Below are 17905 nucleotides of genomic sequence, written 5' to 3'. Positions count from 1 at the left end.
ATCACTCCGGGGGGCGAATATGGCGTCGATATAAAATAGTCAGTAAAATGTTACTGAATGTACTCGAAAAACAAACATTGAATGGATAAATCACAATAAAATTGTTAACCAATAGTCTCCATGCGAGGATGATTTAAAATTATTTTTTTCTCCAGTAAGAATCTAAATCGAACCCATTCTCCAGAATGGTTCAGTCCTGTTCAGCTAATCCGGAAGTGTACACATCGAGGGTTAATTGACGTCTAAGCAAGCTAATGTTGTAAATCTGTTATCAATACGACTCTGCTTGTAACATTTTAACACTAAACATTAACCTCGCAAGAGGACGGTTTATAGTGCACATCGCGAGGAACCTACTCGCTTTCCTCCCGAGCTGATGCGCCTTCCTCAAGTCTTCGGGTAAAATGTGATTTTCTTCTGAGGGATGTTTTAATTAACGATGCAATGTTGTTCATAAATAATATTTTTTTGTTTGGAATCACGAGCGAAATGCCATCGAAGGTCGTCACTTTAATTATCCCTTACTACTTTATTTTCCAAAGGAAAAACTAGTTTATTCTTGGAATAATACACATTTTGTCACTAATTAAGAAAAAAAACATCTCTTGGAACAAACTTTCCTCGAAGAAATTGCCGACTTTTATTTTTTTGTAATGACGCTGATTTTTTTTCTGTTTATTATTTTTATTTTTTACTGAGGGGGGGGGGGGTTCCCCAAACCTAAAGGACTGATGGTTGTCTGGATAGAAATACTATTTTTAAAACGTTACTTTAAAATTTGGGAAAAAAATCTTTTTTTTTCTTTAATACAGAAGTATTTTTTTCAAATTAAACACATTGCTTTTTCCTCATAAAACTTTCAGTCCTTTTACCATTGGAAAATGAATGCTATGGAAATAATTACTTTAAAAAGACGATCCAGTAAAAATACAAAAAAAACTTTGCTCGAAATGTGATTTCTTAAGAAAATTTGATAAATTATGCTTTTGTTTTTGTTGTAATTTTACTAAAGGTATATGATTTTTTGGAAAGAAATCTGACTTCAAAGTTTCTTCTTGGAGAGAAAGTTTTCTTTGAAATTATTAACAGAATCTCTTAACTAACTTTTTGCATGGATATTTTCTCAGGTAAAGTGAGTCATCCATGCCAAACACATCAAAAGATCCCACGGGTCCATCAGAAGTGTCAAGTATGCAAAAACAAATCATGGGCAGGGAAGAAGAGGACCGCCGCCTGATTGGCTCATTGGCCCGGGACACCTCTGTCGCTCTAACCCGGCGAGCGTCTAGTGGTGAGCTCCAGCTGCCCCGCGCCTTCCCGGTCACGCACTCTCGGGAGAAGTTCTACACCGTCTGCTCGGACTACGCGCTGCTCAACCGGGCGGTGAGGACGCAGGATGACGGGGACAAGGCCACCCGAGACTTCCAGTCGGCGGCAGCCTGCATGGTTTCTGACTGCGACATGGAGGACCTGACGGTCGGCAGTGATGCCAAGACCACGTTCGCTTGGGAGATTGACACCACCGACTTCAAGGCGGTGCTCACGCGCAAAATTAGGAAGGGTAAAATGACAAAAAAATTTACAGCCCAAAGTTTTATGGAGAATATGGGAGGAAGTTATATTAGAGTCCACCTTGGTTTATAAATCGCTTTACTTTTTATTTTTTTGATAAAGAATGCCTTTATTCTAATGAAACTACTATTTTGTTTTCATGTAAATTTAGACATTTTCACACAAAAGTCTGACTTTCTATTTTCTCAAGATTACAGCTTTTTTAAGGTTTAAGTTAAGGTTTGCCCTCTTTTGTTTTTTTTTAAATATTTTTTTGCCTTGGGTAAAATGTTACTTATATCCTGGAGAAGCTATGCCTTTTTTTTCCCTGACGATACCTTGACTTAAAAAATATATATAATTGAATGGGGAAATCAAGACTTTAGTATCAATTTTTTTTTGTGTGTAAGTGTTTCTTGGGATTTTTTTTTCAATAAAAATGAGCATGGATTATTTTATTACTAGAATTGACTGTTTCGAGTAAAATATGTTTTTCTTTTATTTAATTATTACTTATTTATTTTGCATTGCTTTTAAGGCAGCGTGAAGAAGTGCGGCAGTAAGATGATGAAGCCAGACCGAGCCAGCCGGAACCTTCAGGACGTCCTGCCTCATCCCTCGCTAGAAGACGTCAAGCAGAGAAAAGTTCTCGATCTCCGAAGATGGTAACTCAAGTAACTCTTTCTACACATTGCATACCTGGATATATATTTATTTTATATGCAGCGGTACCTCATCATGCGAGTGACGACTTGACCAAGTCACCTACAAAGAATATTTGTGTTATTCTTTGTCAGCTGGTATAAACTCATAAGTGCACATTCATAAATCTAAAAACAAAAGTTCCTATATTGTTTCGTTGCCAGGTACTGCATCAGCCGACCACAGTATAAGACATCGTGCGGTATATCGTCACTGGTGTCCTGCTGGAACTTCTTGTACAGCGCGCTTGGGGCAGGAAGGTGAAGACCACCACCGCCGGCACCTTGGCGTCATTGCACATAAAATGGTTCCTGCTGCCTATGCGTTTCCTTGCCAGTCTGCAGCCCATCTCCCAGGAAGAGGCGCTCCACATCCTGGGCTACCAGCCGCCATTCGACGAGATCAAGTTTGGGCCCTTCACGGGTAACGCCACCCTCATGCGGTAAGATGGCAAAATTAGGGCTGATGAATGGAAAAACTTTGAGGGTTATAGTTACAGACGACCTTGGAAAAAGGCTTGTAATTGCATTTAGATGCCACAATATGGTGGCAGATGACTTGTTTTCAGGTAGACAAAGTCATGGGCTGACTAAGGTAGGTCCACCTCTCAGTTCTTGGTACCAAGATGCCTCCAGATGGCACCAAATACAACAGTAATGCCTTCACTTAAGAATGTAATGAATTGCTTGTGACAGCTCTCTTGTGACTTAAAATACTCAAATCGTCTTTCTTAATTTAATTGAATGGAAATTACGTTCCACTGTTTCAGCCCCCCGCCGCCCCCCAAAAATGTGAGTGGTATGTTTGTTTGTTTTTTAATAACAAATGTCACACTCAATAACGTGTCAAAAGAATAGCATAATTGAAATTGAATACAGAGAAATAAACAGTTTGTACCATGTTTTGTGTTCAGTTCAATGGACATTGTGCTGCTCCTTTTGTGCATGCCATCTGGGGGCAGTAGAATAATCTTATCCTCAGAGATAAGGACATACTGTACATAGAGACAGACATAAGTTACTCACCTAAATCCAAAGTAGTTGTCGTGCTTTGCAGAAGATAAAGAATATATGCTCACGAGAATTGTTATAATAGCACCTGGATAAAGTGGATTTCAAGAACACTTTTAATCTCTCAAAAATGTACCTTATATTCTGGAAGAATGCATAAATGCACCCAAAAATAGAAAGAATCTTGCAGCGACAGACTGTTATTAGCGAGCATCCACTTCTCTTAACATTCCTCGCGCTCTCCCAAGGTGGTTCCGGCAAATCAACGACCACTTTCGCGTGCGGGGCTGCTCGTACATCCTGTACAAGCCGCATGGGAAACATAAGACTGCGGGAGAGACGGCGGAGGGAGCCTTGGCCAAACTGATGCTTGGCCTCCAGGACGAGACCATGGCCTACATATACCACTGCCAGAACCACTACTGCTGCCCCCTCGGATTCGAGGCCACGCCCCTCAAAGCAGCCAAGGCGTACAGGTAGTTAACGGACCACATTTACTGTCACATTTACTCACAAACTCAATGTAAAACATAATGTGGAATATATTAGAATAAAATGTAATGTTGAACTTTGCTAGAGGTCCTCTGCCCACCAACGAGATGGAACACTGGATCCTGATCGGCGAACCCAGCAGGAAGCACGCGGCCATTCACTGTAAAAAGTAAGCCCCTGTTGTCCTCCTGCTTGCATTTCGCTCTTCTCCGACACGTTTTGTTTCTCGCCCAGGTGGATGGACATCGTCACCGACCTCAACACCCAGAATCCAGAATATTTGGACATACGCCACATGGAGAAGGGCATCCAGAGGCGCACCACCAAAAAAGTATGCTTTCCCGTTCCTAGTCAAATTTGAACTCACGAGGTTTTGTTTTGACATATGACTCTTTGGACAAATGAATTGATAACCCTTTGTTACAAGTTAAATTTGTTTTTGTGATATTTGGCTATGAAGTCATCAGATGAAGAAATATTGCCAACGCGGTCGCATTATCTGGAGCGTCCTCATTAAGACCTTGAATTTGAGATGCGACTCGTATCTCCTTTGTTTCTCTGTCACTAGACAAAATTTTGCCAAAGGGATGCATGTATTTGTCATCACATGAAAGTCTATTGACAACATATTCATATGTCTGAAAAGCTCTCAAGACTTTTAATTTGACTTACTACTACTTCATTGACCCCCGTGACTCATATTTGACACGGAGCCGTTTCTTTTTTCACGACATCATCGCACAATGGCATGTTGACAAGATCATTACCGATCTGTAAACTACCCATCAAGACGTTTCATCTGAGGTGTGACTCTCACCTATTAATTGCAAATTGATGTTTTACCCTACGTGTCAAATTTCATTGATGATCACGTTACGGTTCAAATTTAACTTGTGGCTACAAAATATTTTTTCTTATATTTGGTCATTAGAAAAGATATCCAAGAACTCATTAAAACCATAACGTTAATTTTTTTTTTTTTTACATCATTGTATACATCACCATATGAGGGCATGTTGACCAAATAGTTACAGATCGTGTAAGCCCTCACTGAGACCTTAAATTTGAGGAATGAGTCCGCGCGGTTTCTTGCCGATAGATTTATGACCGTATTACTTGTTTAATTTTCCCGGGGAAAGAAAAAAAAAAAAACGACGTCGTGGGTTCTCAGGTGGGTGGGAACCTGCACTGCATTATGGCCTTCCAACGCGTCAACTGGCAAAAGCTGGGCCCCTGGGCTCTCAACCTGGAAAACCTACGGCACGCCGGCGGCGGCGGCGGTGAGGGGGAGGAAACTAAGCGCCTTGCCGAGCTGGGACGCTCGCAGAGCACGGGCAGCAACAAGGACGCCCCCTGGAAGCGCATGTCCAATACAGCAGACAACAGACAGAAGAGCTCGCCCGACATCGACAAGGATGATGCCAACTGAACACGAGGACAACAAACGGTATGAGAACTAACTGATGCTGGAGTGACGACAGCACGAAACAATTTCCTCTGGCGGAGTAAGACGCATTCGGAAAGGTGATAAATACGAATGACGGAGAATACACACATTACAAATACTGCTGTTCCATGCTGATGAGCCACATTGTTAATTTATTGTTTGTACAAAACACATAGCTGCCGCATTACTTTTTTCCTCATCTATGTCATTGTAGCTCAAAACTTTTTTTAAACTCTGTTTTTATTTAATGTTACGTTCCCAGGTCTGCTGCTTCCTCCTCCGTTGGTTGACGTGTTTTTAAGTGTCGTCTCAGCTCGCCAATTTGATCCGGACGTACACGACAGCAACCACCTGACAAGACAAACATTTTCAAGTAGGGTCGTGCGTGTCGATTTTCTCATCGAGCAAATGGTGCCGTGGTGAAAAAAAGATTTTTTCATATGTGGTGATTTGACGATGAAATCAATGTGTAAATAAACTTGCCATCTAATCAATTTTTCCAGTGTCTGACTTCATTTGAAGTATGACTTGGTGCTCGCTTAACTCTTTGATACCTTTTATTTAAGGTTGAAGTTGATTTATGGCTCCATTACCAGTGAAACTGGATCTGGAGTTGTTTTTTGGGGGGGTGGGGGGTTAAGACATCATAATTACTTAGAAATGTATGGCCCAGTTAATAGTGAGATTATACCTGGTAAATCGTCATGTGTGGGGAGATCGACAAAATTTCAATATATGAGAATCCCTGACCTTTCATTTGAGCTAAGACTCCATGTTGTTTGTTGTAAATTGATTTATGACCCTGTTGCTTGTCAAATTTGATGTGGGACTGTTCTGTTTTTCAGGTATTAAACCATTGGGTGTGCCTACCGAAATCGGTTACAGATCTGGAAAGCTCTCACGACGTTTAAGATTTAACTTTTTTTATTTTTTTTTTTACACAGAATGATTTATGATGCCTGATCCAAGTCAAATTGTTCTGACGCTACATTTTTTTTACATCTTCACATTGAGGACAAATATTAGCATATCAAAAGTCCTTATCAAGATATTACAGTACTAGTTTCCTACATGTAAATTGGTCAGAGGTAAGTTTCATAATTAGATAAAAATTGTAACCTTACCGATCAAAGCAGCCCCTTGCTTGATCCAAGTGTCACTTAGAGCCGATATGGTTGCTGTTGTTTTCTCTGATGTCTGCCATCTTAAACCAAAATGTGCAAATCAAAATGACTCGATAGAAATTGTAAAACATAAAAACGAATCCATGCAAACCAATTTCTATTAAGGAAGCCATGCTTAATTTCTACAGTTTCTTAGATTTGTATTGTACTTTTAGGCAAATTGATTCATGACCCCTTTGCAGTTGATCTGAGATGATGTTTTAAAGAAAAAATTCATGACGTCATCTGTTTGCGTGTATATTGATAAAATAATCAGACAAAAAGCCCTCGTTAAGATGATATAGGGGTTGTTGGAAATTGATTTATGACCCCCGTTAATGGTCAAATTAGCATGATTGGCCCTTGTGAGGATAAAGCTGATTGGAAAATGAATGAATGTTCTCATACGAGAGCACATTGACAACATTATGTAAAGTGCTTAATTTTTGTTTTGAGCTATACCATGACAGGGCTTGTTGAAAGTTGGTTAAGATGAAATAAGTCATTTATAACTATAAATTCTAAAAGTGGCTATTGTCAACTCACCCCTGCTCAGCGTCCCATTCCTCTCCGCTGTTGGGATATACCACCCATTTCCTATCTGGGCTCCTCAGGGCCACAACAGAGTCCAAGAGAGGCTCCACCCATTCCGGAGGACAACAGTTGATGCCAACGGCCAGCACCTGCGCGGACCTGCCCACCACACGGACGCCATCTTGCAGCAGGTGGCCGTCCGACAGATGCGTCCCATCCTGACACCGCGGCACAAAAGGGCTGATTCAGTTCGTCGACGAGCCGTAATGATTGGCCTCTCATTACCTTGCAAGAGAAAGAAATCCAGGCGTTGCAATTTGGGAATTCCCGGAGAACCTCGGCCAATGCTTCCGCCTCTTTGACACTCGGGATGGTCTCCAAGGCGAGGACCTCCGCTCCCGCCGCTGCCAGACACTCCAGCTGAGGGCGATGCCAAGCTTTCAACTCCTTGGAATGCAAGAGTTCAAGTTGAAGGAACTGATCTGTCACTGTTGAGCAAGGTAAACTATTTTTTTATGGCAGTTGACATTTGATTTTTGGAAAATATTCAATTATACTTTGTTGCAAATTGATTTATGTCCCTCATTACCAGTCAAATTTGATCCATCTCTAGGTTTTGAGTTGTGATTCATTAGGGTTTATTAAAGACTGATTTACTATGACATAAACCCCTCTCAAGACCTTGTTTTGAGGAATTATTCTTTGATTTTTAGTAAATTGATAAATGATCTTGATACAAGTCAAATTTGCATGATTTTCTGCTTATGTGGGTGTGAACTTATTTGGAGAATAACATGGGCCCAAGAATGGAGCCCTGAGGGACGGCACAACTTATTTATTTTGCTATGCATCTCACCTCTACGCTCATTTTGTCAGCATATGCTCCACTGTACTCTGAGCCGTCATGAAGAAAGGCTCCGTAGGGTCCCACGGATGCCGCGACTGCGACAGGGCGGGTCGCCCGCTGTCCACAACCAAACGCCATCACCGCCTCTTCGGCCAGACAAACCCCGGATGCCAGTAGTTCTCTGGCGGCGTCCGAGCTGACACCCAAGTGCTGGACGAAGCCTTGAATGGTGGCCTGGTAAGTGGCGCTGGTGATGACGTCGGCACCGCTCAGCAGGAAGCTGACGACATGTCACGTACTTGTCAACCAGCAGTTAAAGAGACATTATTTAACACGAGACATACCTGTGATGAGCAGCTTTGATAGCTTGGGGGTTGGTGTGCAACAGCCTGGCACTCCATAATGGGTCTCCCTGTAATATTGATAACAATAATAACAATGAAGTGAGACCTTTACCTACGATTTACTTAGTTCCGTGACCATGCTCATAGTTTAAATCACTAAAGTTTATTGCTGCTATCAAGAGGCGAATGCTCCAAAACTCACTCTTGTAACTGAAATTTTGGCCCACAAGAAAACAACAAAAAAAAGTTGACCAACTAATCACACACACACACACACACACATAAATAAAAATCACAAGTTTCGGCACTCACACAATCAGAATAGCAAAGTCTTTAATAACTGTTAAAAAAAAGTACTTCTAATTTACACTGTTACTACCTGGTCAACTTATATCCCCTGTGCGCCTTAAGTGTGTTGAAAATGTTTTTAAACATAAATCTACGTGATTTAAATTGCTCAGTAGTAACCTTACCCACAAATGTGATAAAACAATTCTTTACAGAGTAAATTATATACAAATATATATCTAGTACTATATAAATGAGAAACGTAAAAAAAGCACATTTATTCATTATTTGTAGGATACAGTCATAAATAACATGAAATAATTTTACAGCATTTTTTGTACCTGTAAACGTGCACCTTCTGCTTCCAATTGTGTGGCTAATCCGCCATCCAAAAGCAAAACTCCCCCATGGTCCGAGTCATTTCTTAGTCGAGCTCGTAAATTCATTAAAAACAACAATGATGTAAAACAAAAATGGCATTTATTCGACGCTTAAATTCATAAACACAACCTGACAACTACCCCACACTTTTTATCAATGTTATGCTTCCGGGTTCGAAGCAAGTTCAAGTGTTGCGTTTACGAAATTAAACCACCATGAGTGTTTTGACTTTCTCACTGTCACGAAATCTCCAGTAGATGACGCTGTAAGACATAATTTTAGTTGTATCTTATACGAAACCTAAAGTAATTTATTCATATTTGTATTCTATTCCACGTGTAAGTTCCCTTCTTACCGATCCTACTCTTCCAATCCTGCCATTCAAAGTAAATCACTCACCTTTTGAATAATGTATTGGATGAATGGTTAGATCTATATGTTATGTTATGATGAAGTACTTTACTCATGTATTCTTTACGATCCACGTGATGTAATTCTTAAATGTGCTATAAATCGTTTTGTTTAGTAATGCACCGGCGTCACGGCGTATTTCCGAACTTGCCCATAGTTACTATAGAAACCAATGCGGCGTTCAAAATCCTCTGAAATTTTATCTACACATTTCATCTCCAAGTCTTAGCCCGCGAATAACAAGGACATATTTTACGTCTTGAGTGGTTATAAATTGTAACATATAGTAAAAAACAACGAGAGATTGGGCATGAAATATATTTAAGAACTTTGTATCGCCCCATTAAATATCAAAGGATTCATCATAACTTCGTCTTTACATTTTACATTACAACTGGAACGCACCATGAGCACAGCCGAAGCTACCTAGCAAACGCTTGCCGAGCTAAACATTTGGGACATGAGGACTTCGTTAACGACTAAATAATGGCAAGTTGAGTGAAACTCATATTTCATATTCAACAAGCATCACGAACGCACTTTTGTTAGCTTTTCATTCGCCTCCGGTAAAAACAACAACAAAAAGTCGTCGAAAGCTTTCAATTGTGTTCCCTGAATATTGGTCTTCACGGACGCTAGTACTCCGATTAACGCTAATTGACGATCTGTCGTCTTTTTTAAAAAATATGATGTAACCAATTGTGGTGGATTAATGAGCTGTTATCAATGTTTGATTGGTGTCTGTCTCGCGAGTTCATTTACTTTAAACTGTAGAGTATGTGAGCTTTTTCTGTTGCCATGGGGATTGTTGCTACAATAAAACCTCAGCAACACTAGCCGCACTCGCACAAACGATAAATAACTTGATAAAGTCATGACATATTTGTGCCCCCACCCAAAAAAAAGATGATTGATTAATGTCAATAGGGAGTGCTACTAGGCTATATTTGTTTTTGGGGAGTTCAGTGTCAAGCATGAACTATGTTTGGCTTGATAATGAACGGCAGCATTGCAAAAGACTCAAATTGAGTCTTATAGAAGGTAAAATTCTTAAAATGGGGCAGGGAAACGTCTGTATTGCTTTTGGTAAGTGATGGGAGTTAAAGCAAGTTGCAAAACAGTACATTAAGAGTCCAACAAAATATACGTTTTGCTTAGAAAAAATGGTTCATTCAGTCAAAAAAATGTAATAAAATAGCCACATAGCTTGTATGAAATGAGTAATTGGTATGCTTAAATTTTTTTGTCTCTTTTTGCTCAGGAGGAGAAGGAGCGCTTTGCCTTTTTGGCCGATTGGTACGACCCGATGGCAGCTCTGCTGCGGCGCTACCAGCTCTTTTACTACCCCCATGACCACACTGTGGAGATGGTACGGAACAGTTCTACTTATTTATTTACTTTATTTAGGAATGTATTTGCTTCCCAATCTACGATCGCACTCAGGTAAGATTTCAGCGATCATAAAATAAATATGTTCATTTTTTTCCCCTCAGGAAATTAAAACGTGATTAGATCTGCCATTAGGTAAATAAATTGATCATCATATAGCAAATAGATTATAAAATGATTAAATAACACAACAGTGCTCAACAATTTTTAATGTATATTTTTTTAAATCAGAAGCAAGTCAACGTTTTTTCTTGACCACATCAGATTTTCATAATAATATCATACAATATGTAAGAGAGTAAATATATTTAGTAATATTTATAAATTAAGGCTTATGTTCAGCAACATGTGCTTTTTCTTTTGTTTTTTTGTTTTTGCGGGGGGACACATGAGGCCAACCCTGATTAAATTTGCTGTTGACCAGTGTACTATAAGAAAACAGTAAAAGTAAATGAATAAATACAACGGTTCTGAAACATATGTTGTCATTGCTTTAACAATAAGATCGTTGAATAATTAAAACTAAATAATTGATCATAAAGTAGAAAAATTGATTAAAATCCATGAAAAAAAATACAAAGCTGAATTTATTGTATATTTGTAACAAATAAATTGTTCATTAAATGATTACACAAATACATAGGTTCAAATCAATTACTTCGCATTAAAATCAACATAGTTACTCATTAGGCCATTTTGAACTTTTTTTTATCATTTAAATTTCATCCAATTTACACTTTTTATTGACCCCCCCCAAAAAAACCTCCACACATGCTGGCAAAGCATTTTAAAGCTTAATGAAACTCATCTGTAAACCATCTTGCAGTTGAGTGAATAAACACCGCTGGTCATTACTGAAGAATATGAATATTATTTATTGCTATGATGATGGCTTATAGCGTTGTTTTTCTGTGTTATTTTAAGACAGGCCTTTTTCATGCCTCATTAGCAACACATTATCACCACTGTTCCACGCTGATGGACTTTTGGTGTTTTCATGACAGTTTGACGTGAAGAACCAGCGTATTTTCCTGCGCCGGACCAAATACGGCGACCTGCACCAGAGGGATCTGTTTGTGGGCAACCGGGTCAACGTCTTCTCGCGGCAGCTCAACATCGTCGACTACGGCGACCAATACACGGCCAGCAAGCTGGGCAGCAAAAAAGAACGGTAACGGCCTCACCTCATCAACAAAAACCGCCTCGGGATTATTTTTTAGAAGCTTCTTAAGCAGAAGGCCAGACGTGAGCGGGGCGTCAGATCTGAATAATCACACGAGACGGGGTCAAATGATGACTGGTGTCGTTTTTCAAGAGATATTTTGGAAGCAAATCTCATACGGATTCATATTTACTGCATTTTTGTTAATCTCAAAAAGTCACAGTCAGCATTTAATGCTCATAATAAATCAAATGACGTGATGTCATACAGGACCCTCGCGCTGCTCAAGCCGGACGCCGTCAGCAAGCTTGGAGACGTCTTGGAAATGGTCACCCAGGCCAACCTGATGGTCACCAACGCCAAGATGACGCACTTGACATGGTAATTCATTATTGAAAGCATTTATTTATTGACAATAAAGTTGACTTGAACTTGAACTTTATACAAAGAGACTAGTTGTAGGTGTCCTTTCATCCAATATGATGTTTCAGACTTGATGCTCGTGACCATCCGTGCACAAATGGACTCGAACATACCGAGTTTCCACTTTATTAGCCATAAACACGTTTACAATGGCAATTATTGATGCAGTTCGCATTGCCAACTCGGCCCACTACGTTTTATTCATATCAGTTGTTCAGCTCCTCTCATTCGTTTTCCTTATAGAAACCAGAATAGAGTGCTGTCGCGGCAACAGAGCCTTTTATTCATTTTGCACACCAGTTACAATGTGTTATCATTTCAGGAGCCAAGCTGCAGACTTTTATGTGGAGCATCAGTCAAAGCCCTTCTTCAAGTGAGTGTAAATGTTGACAGCAGGTGACGTGATTTGTGATGACAATTGTTGACAGCAGGTGACGTGATTCATGATCACAATTCACAACGGACATAAAATGTTCATCAGCTAGCAAAACCGGCAACGTAGATCAATAGAAATTGCTCAGATTCTTGAAAGGCCAATCAAAATGAGGAGACCGGTGCTGCTGGGCAGAGTAGCAGCTGAACCGTTCAATGAAAACAAAAGCAGGCAGTTGTGGCTCGGAGAGTAAATTTGGGCTAAGTCCCAATTTGGGCCAATGAAACGAGTGAAGGCAGTTGTTACTAGGCATGATAATATAAGTGTGAACCACAATTGGCCAATGACAGCAGTTCATACAGTTAAAACCGAGTGCGCAGAGTAAAATGGCCTGTTTTGCGACTGCCCAATAGGCCAATGAAAACGAACCATACAGCTGTTGCTAGGCAGAATAGATGGGACTCAGTCAGATGGGGCTCAGTCATCACTGCCCAATAGCTCAATAAAAAGAAAGAAGACAGGAACAGGAAGACAAACACACACACACACACATACACACACACACACACAGAAATGACACAAGTGTATGTTGTATAACATACATTGCGTAAATATATATTTACACGTAGTATATGCATATTTTTAAGCATGTCTTTGGCTATTCTTAACAGTTCCTTGGTGCAGCAGCTGTGCTCCGGTCCCGTGGTGGCGTTGGAGCTGGTGGGCGATGAGGCAGTGTCCGTCTGGAAGAACTTTGTGGGATCCTCAGACGCGGCGGTGGCACACAAGGAGGCGCCGCAGGGCGCACGCAGCCAGTTTGGGCGAGATCTGGCACACGGCTCTGACTCGCTTACCTCCGCCGCCAGAGTAAGCAATTTCATGTCCCTTCCAGGCTTTCGCAAAGACATTTTGAACACGTTCAAAATTTGACTGGGACAAGTAACGAAACCCTGACGACAAAACCTTTGTAACACCTGCAAACCACCCCGACTCAGTGAGATCTAGGTTTAATATACTACAAGTTCTGACATCATAAATAAAGTTGAGTGTTAAGAGTTTACTATTAATTCGATTCCTACCACTTGGTCTTCCTCTGCTCTGAGTTGTTTTTATATTACTGCCATGGTGCCCAAGAATTAATTATCGTGGCACTTGTACCACTGCTGTTCCGGCCTTAATGTCCTCACTCATCTTATGTCCCCTAGTCTTAATGTCGACATTTGTCTTCATGTCCTCCCTTATCTTGACGTACACTCTACGTTTAATTCCCTGTCCGTGGGCTGATGGAGTTTTTATGTTTGGACGATGTGCAATGTCCTCCACAGGCTTTATGCCCCTCACAAGCCGCAATGCCCTCCGCACGCCTCACGTTCGCTCAAGTCTGTCTCCTCCCTCATAAATGTTGATGTCCCCTCTCGCCTTGTCTTCATGAGTCTTGGCGCCGTGTTCTAATGCAGCATTGTGTTCTCGCGGTTCACAGGAGCTGGAGTTTTTTTTCCCGACCACAATCTGCCACGGCCCCCTCAACACGGCCCTCTACTCCCAGTGCACGTGTTGCATCATCAAACCGCATGCCGTCTCCCAGGGTAAGAGCGAGTGTGGTCGGTCCTTCCCGTGGATTCCTTTCCCCGTTTCTCGCCGAGAAACTCTGGTATTCGCGTCTTTTTGCGCTGATTCTAAAATGACATACTGTATGTCGCAGAAGACATGTCTAAATTGCAACGGTAGTACACTAATTGGTGTCAAGGAGGTGTGATCCCAATTTTAGCATCATAAAGGAGCCTTGAAGATGAATAAATTTGGCTTCCAGGATTATGTTTTTGAAAGGGAGAACGGCAACATATGAGGTTTGCAACTGAAAAACAGAGAAGGTCACAGCGACGACCTTGAACACCACCTGCCACGAGACAACCCACAAAGGGAGGTTAGCTATGTTGACTTTGCAGTTTGGCTAACTGGTAGCTGGCCATACATGAACTAAGTTACCATGTTGGTTAATCGAGAAAACGATGTCGTAATAGTCGTAATATGATTTCAAATTGTAAATTCTGTTTGCGTGGAATTACTGTTTGGCTTTACTCTTGTGACCCGCCGAGCACTCCCAAATCCTTGGACGTGGCTCAGTGACGTCTGAAATGTGTGATTTTTAATGCCGTGCAATCCAAACTGACAGCGCAAATGACTGCTCATCCGTACTTATTAAGACACGTCGGGATCGCCGTGGCACGCATGAACCTCCCCTGCCACACCTTAGTGCCAGGGTGAAGGTTGTTGAAGGAGTTTTGCGTCTCCTGTCGAGACACGTCGATGTTCGGTTTATACAAGATAAGCCCTCGGAGCTTAATGTTTGTTGGGCCGCCGGCGACGATTGAGCAACCGGCGCCAAATGCTCAACTGGCATCGATGTTATGCTGAGGAGAAAGCCTGGTGTGTTACTTTATATATATATGGATATAGACGTTATTCGGCGCATGTTCTATCTTAATAGTATTCAAAAACACTGATGACTCGTTTGCATCGGCTCTCAGCTTTAGCTCTGCCGGCTGAGATTATACAGACGTATCGGTTTATGGAGTCGATTTATTCTATTTCCTCGAAAATACTGCAGATGATTTGGTTTTATTGGTTCGCTGACTTCCAACCAGTGGACTCACCGGAAGCACATTTGCGATCGACAAGACTGGCATCCATCTTGTTAGAAACGCTATCGCCGTCTCATTCCAGACGAGTCCGCAGCGTCATGGCGAGCCGAGTCGCCCAACCCCGCCCACCCCCGTCGGCGGTCACGCGCGAGCAGACGCGCCGTGCAGACATGATTGGAATCGATGAAGCTCCTGTTGCCAGGCACCCATAAGTAGTAGCGGGTCACCTAGCAACAGGAGCAGCTGGTTTTTTTCCCTTTTTTTTTTTTTTTTTTAAAGGAGGGGGGGGGCACACGAGCAAATTGACAGACCGAGCCAGATTGGCAAACATCTTATCCTCATCCTGTGTGACCTTCTCTGTCTTTCTCTCGCTATCCGTCCTGTTTTCCAATCCGCCCCCTCCTGACTCCCGTGAGGGCGTCTGAGTGACGAAAGAGATAACCTGAAAGAAGCATGCCGCTGCGTTCGGGGTCATCTCAGCTGTTAAAAATACTTTTCAAAGATGCTGATGCTTTTTTATTTTTATTTTTTGGGGTAGGCCTGGCCGGCAAGATCATCAACTCCATTACCGCAGCCGGCTTTCACATCTCGGCTCTGCAAATGGTAAACACACATGCGCTGTTGTCCTGTCACACTACGGAGAAAAATATTGGGATGCCACTCGACGCTGACAGCGCCAAGGCCTCAAAAAGCCTAACCTGGATCTTCTCCGTGTTCTTCTACGTGTACTACCACTACGAGTAGTACCACCCATTCTTCTGCTACTCGTTCGAGTCCTTTAACTAATACTGTACTACCATATCGCTAGTTTTTGTACTAACCGCTCCTTCTTCTACTTCCTGTACAACTACAATTACTTCTAGTTCTTCTACTACGAGTTTCCAACTACACACAGCTACTAATTCTCCTTGAACTGTTTCTCGTTCTTCTCCGACTGCTGCTACTATTACTTATAGTTCTTCTCGTTCACCTGCTACGAGCTTCTCTACAATTACGAACTACTAATTGTTCGGCTCGTAATTTTCCTGCTACTGCGATGACTGCTTCTCTAAAAAAAAAAAAAAAAAAAAAAATGACGTCCACATGTTCCCAAACTTTTGTCCCCGAAGTGCACACACTCAACCCCCCGTGCATGTTTGATTGGAATTATGATACTGTGTTGGCGCCGAGTCAAATTACTCATCCCCACACTTACACAACAGCGATGTTATTCATACATTCATTCATTTTCCGATCTGCTTCATCCTTACAATGGGGGTGGGGGGGGGGCTGCTGGAGCCTATCCCAGCTTTCCTCGGGCAGTAGGCGGAGGGACACCCTGAACCGGTTGCCAGCCAATCGCAGGGCACACAGAGACGAACAAACATCCGCGCTCACACTCGCACCTAGGGACAATTTGGAGTGTTCAATCAGCCCGCCGTGCATGTTTTTGGTATGTGGGAGGAAAGCGGAAAACCCGGGGAGAACATGCAAACTCCACACAGGGAGGCCGGAGCTGGGATTGAACCCGGTACCTCTGCACGGTGAAGTCGACACGCTAACCAGTCGACCAACGGGCCGCCGATATGAGAACATATGCAAAAATAATGCAAATTTGACCATGAACGGGGGTCATAAATCAATTTCCAACAACCCCTATATCGTCTTAACGAGGGATTTTTGTCTGATTATTTTATCAATATACTGTACATGCAAACAGATGACGTCATTAAAAAAAATCACGTCTCAGATCAAATTTTACTGCAAAGAGGTCATGAAACAATTTGCCTAAAAGTACAACATTAAATCGAATATAAACATCAAATCTCAGAAACTTTAGAAATTTAGCGTGTTATCCTTAATAGAAATTGGTTTGCGTAGATTCATAGCGATGTTAGCTAATGTATTTATTATATCCCCTCTTTCTCTCTCTATGTGCGACCCCCCACTTGAACTCCACACAGTTCAACGTGGACCGAGCCAATGCCGAGGAGTTCTATGAAGTTTACAAAGGCGTCGTGACGGAATACTTGGTGAGCGCAACGTCGGCGCATCATCAGCTGGGAAGGAAAATGTCAAATGTTGACATGAGAGCGGGCGCCGTGACATGATTAGCAACGTGTGTGATCGTATTTCCCCCGAAGGACATGGTGACCGAGCTGTCTTTGGGAACCTGCATGGTCCTGGAGCTCCATGGCGCCGACGTAGCCAAGACCTTCCGCGAATTCTGCGGGCCCGCTGATCCGGTGAGTCGCTAACCGAAACAAGCGTCACCTTCCGAGGTTTTGCCACAAACTCTCGTTCCCCGTGTGTTAATTTAACCATCTGTCGTGGAGTAAATAGAGGAAAGTACACAATTTGAAATGGCTATGCTTCCGTTACCTCCCAAATGCGTGTCAATGACACATTCCGACCATGATGTGACTAAGTGAGCGTGTGTTCACATGACTGGTGCCTTCATAGGAGATCATGTGCATTTCTGCTCACATTCAAGGCTCACATATGTTTCCGATGACCTACAGATTGGATTTTTGAGGCTGCATTCTTTTTTTTACTGTATAATTTTATATATATTTTTTTCAAACGTACATTTATTTTTTAGGTTATGTATTGATAATGTTGTCTTTTCATTTCCTTGTATTCCTATTGCATTTATCTATTGTATATTTTGTTTATATATATATATATATATATATATATATATATACACTGTATATGTAAATTTTGTTGATATATATTTATATATCTATATCTCTCTATCTCAACA

The 17905-nt window shown here is 41.6% G+C and overlaps 3 protein-coding genes across 5 annotated transcripts in view; 2 read left to right on the top strand and 1 right to left on the bottom strand.

Moving 5' to 3' along the window:
* Window positions 1–3: 3 nt before the first annotated feature.
* Window positions 4–5696, top strand: LOC147202957 (basic immunoglobulin-like variable motif-containing protein). Of its 2 annotated transcripts, XM_086114848.1 has the most exons (10): window positions 5–399; window positions 1128–1561; window positions 2090–2216; window positions 2418–2513; window positions 2591–2695; window positions 3512–3739; window positions 3841–3924; window positions 3990–4086; window positions 4927–5202; window positions 5465–5696. In XM_086114848.1, the coding sequence occupies exons 2-9, from the start codon at window positions 1144–1146 to the stop codon at window positions 5182–5184; spliced, it is 1413 nt and encodes a 470-aa protein (XP_085970974.1). In that variant the 5' UTR covers window positions 5–399; window positions 1128–1143; the 3' UTR covers window positions 5185–5202; window positions 5465–5696. The 2 variants fall into 2 exon arrangements, with proteins under 2 accessions (XP_085970973.1, XP_085970974.1); XM_086114847.1 differs by having other exon boundaries at window positions 4–399; window positions 4927–5696.
* On the bottom strand, window positions 5338–8932 carry LOC147202956 (uncharacterized). The gene is made up of 7 exons (XM_086114851.1): window positions 8720–8932; window positions 8091–8158; window positions 7756–8026; window positions 7185–7346; window positions 6912–7117; window positions 6327–6406; window positions 5338–5553 (listed from the first exon to the last, which is right to left on the bottom strand). The coding sequence occupies exons 1-7, from the start codon at window positions 8822–8824 to the stop codon at window positions 5453–5455; spliced, it is 993 nt and encodes a 330-aa protein (XP_085970977.1). The 5' UTR covers window positions 8825–8932; the 3' UTR covers window positions 5338–5452.
* A 577-nt stretch (window positions 8933–9509) lies between these two features.
* Window positions 9510–17905, top strand: part of nme7 (NME/NM23 family member 7) — a 33475-nt gene continuing 25079 nt past the window's right edge. For both annotated transcript variants that reach the window (XM_086114838.1, XM_086114839.1), the window contains exons 1-10: window positions 9510–9659; window positions 10432–10539; window positions 11564–11730; window positions 11992–12102; window positions 12467–12517; window positions 13189–13384; window positions 13998–14103; window positions 15698–15762; window positions 17103–17171; window positions 17283–17384. In XM_086114838.1, the coding sequence (XP_085970964.1) occupies window positions 9657–9659; window positions 10432–10539; window positions 11564–11730; window positions 11992–12102; window positions 12467–12517; window positions 13189–13384; window positions 13998–14103; window positions 15698–15762; window positions 17103–17171; window positions 17283–17384 (978 nt within the window). In that variant the 5' untranslated portion in view covers window positions 9510–9656. The remainder of the gene's footprint in view (window positions 9660–10431; window positions 10540–11563; window positions 11731–11991; window positions 12103–12466; window positions 12518–13188; window positions 13385–13997; window positions 14104–15697; window positions 15763–17102; window positions 17172–17282; window positions 17385–17905) is intronic.

The sequence above is a fragment of the Hippocampus guttulatus genome, chromosome 7 (assembly GCF_054856545.1).
Source record: "Hippocampus guttulatus isolate MCC_2025c chromosome 7, RoL_Hgut_1.0, whole genome shotgun sequence".
Classification (NCBI taxonomy): Eukaryota; Metazoa; Chordata; class Actinopteri; order Syngnathiformes; family Syngnathidae; genus Hippocampus; species Hippocampus guttulatus.
The sequence above is the reverse complement of the archived record's forward strand: the minus strand, read 5'-3'. Positions and strand labels throughout refer to the sequence as shown.

Excerpts from the sequence above, each read along its gene's own strand:
- LOC147202957 (XM_086114847.1), top strand. The coding sequence starts at position 1,144 with ATGCCAAACACATCAAAAGATCCCACGGGTCCATCAGAAGTGTCAAGT. Across the intron at positions 1,562-2,089 it reads CACGCGCAAAATTAGGAAGG|GCAGCGTGAAGAAGTGCGGC; the intron begins GTAAAATGACAA and ends ATTGCTTTTAAG. Across the intron at positions 2,514-2,590 it reads AGCGCGCTTGGGGCAGGAAG|TCTGCAGCCCATCTCCCAGG; the intron begins GTGAAGACCACC and ends TTTCCTTGCCAG.
- LOC147202956 (XM_086114851.1), bottom strand. The coding sequence starts at position 8,824 with ATGAATTTACGAGCTCGACTAAGAAATGACTCGGACCATGGGGGAGTT. Across the intron at positions 8,159-8,719 it reads CAGAAGGTGCACGTTTACAG|GGAGACCCATTATGGAGTGC; the intron begins GTACAAAAAATG and ends TCAATATTACAG. Across the intron at positions 7,118-7,184 it reads GGATTTCTTTCTCTTGCAAG|GATGGGACGCATCTGTCGGA; the intron begins GTAATGAGAGGC and ends CCGCGGTGTCAG.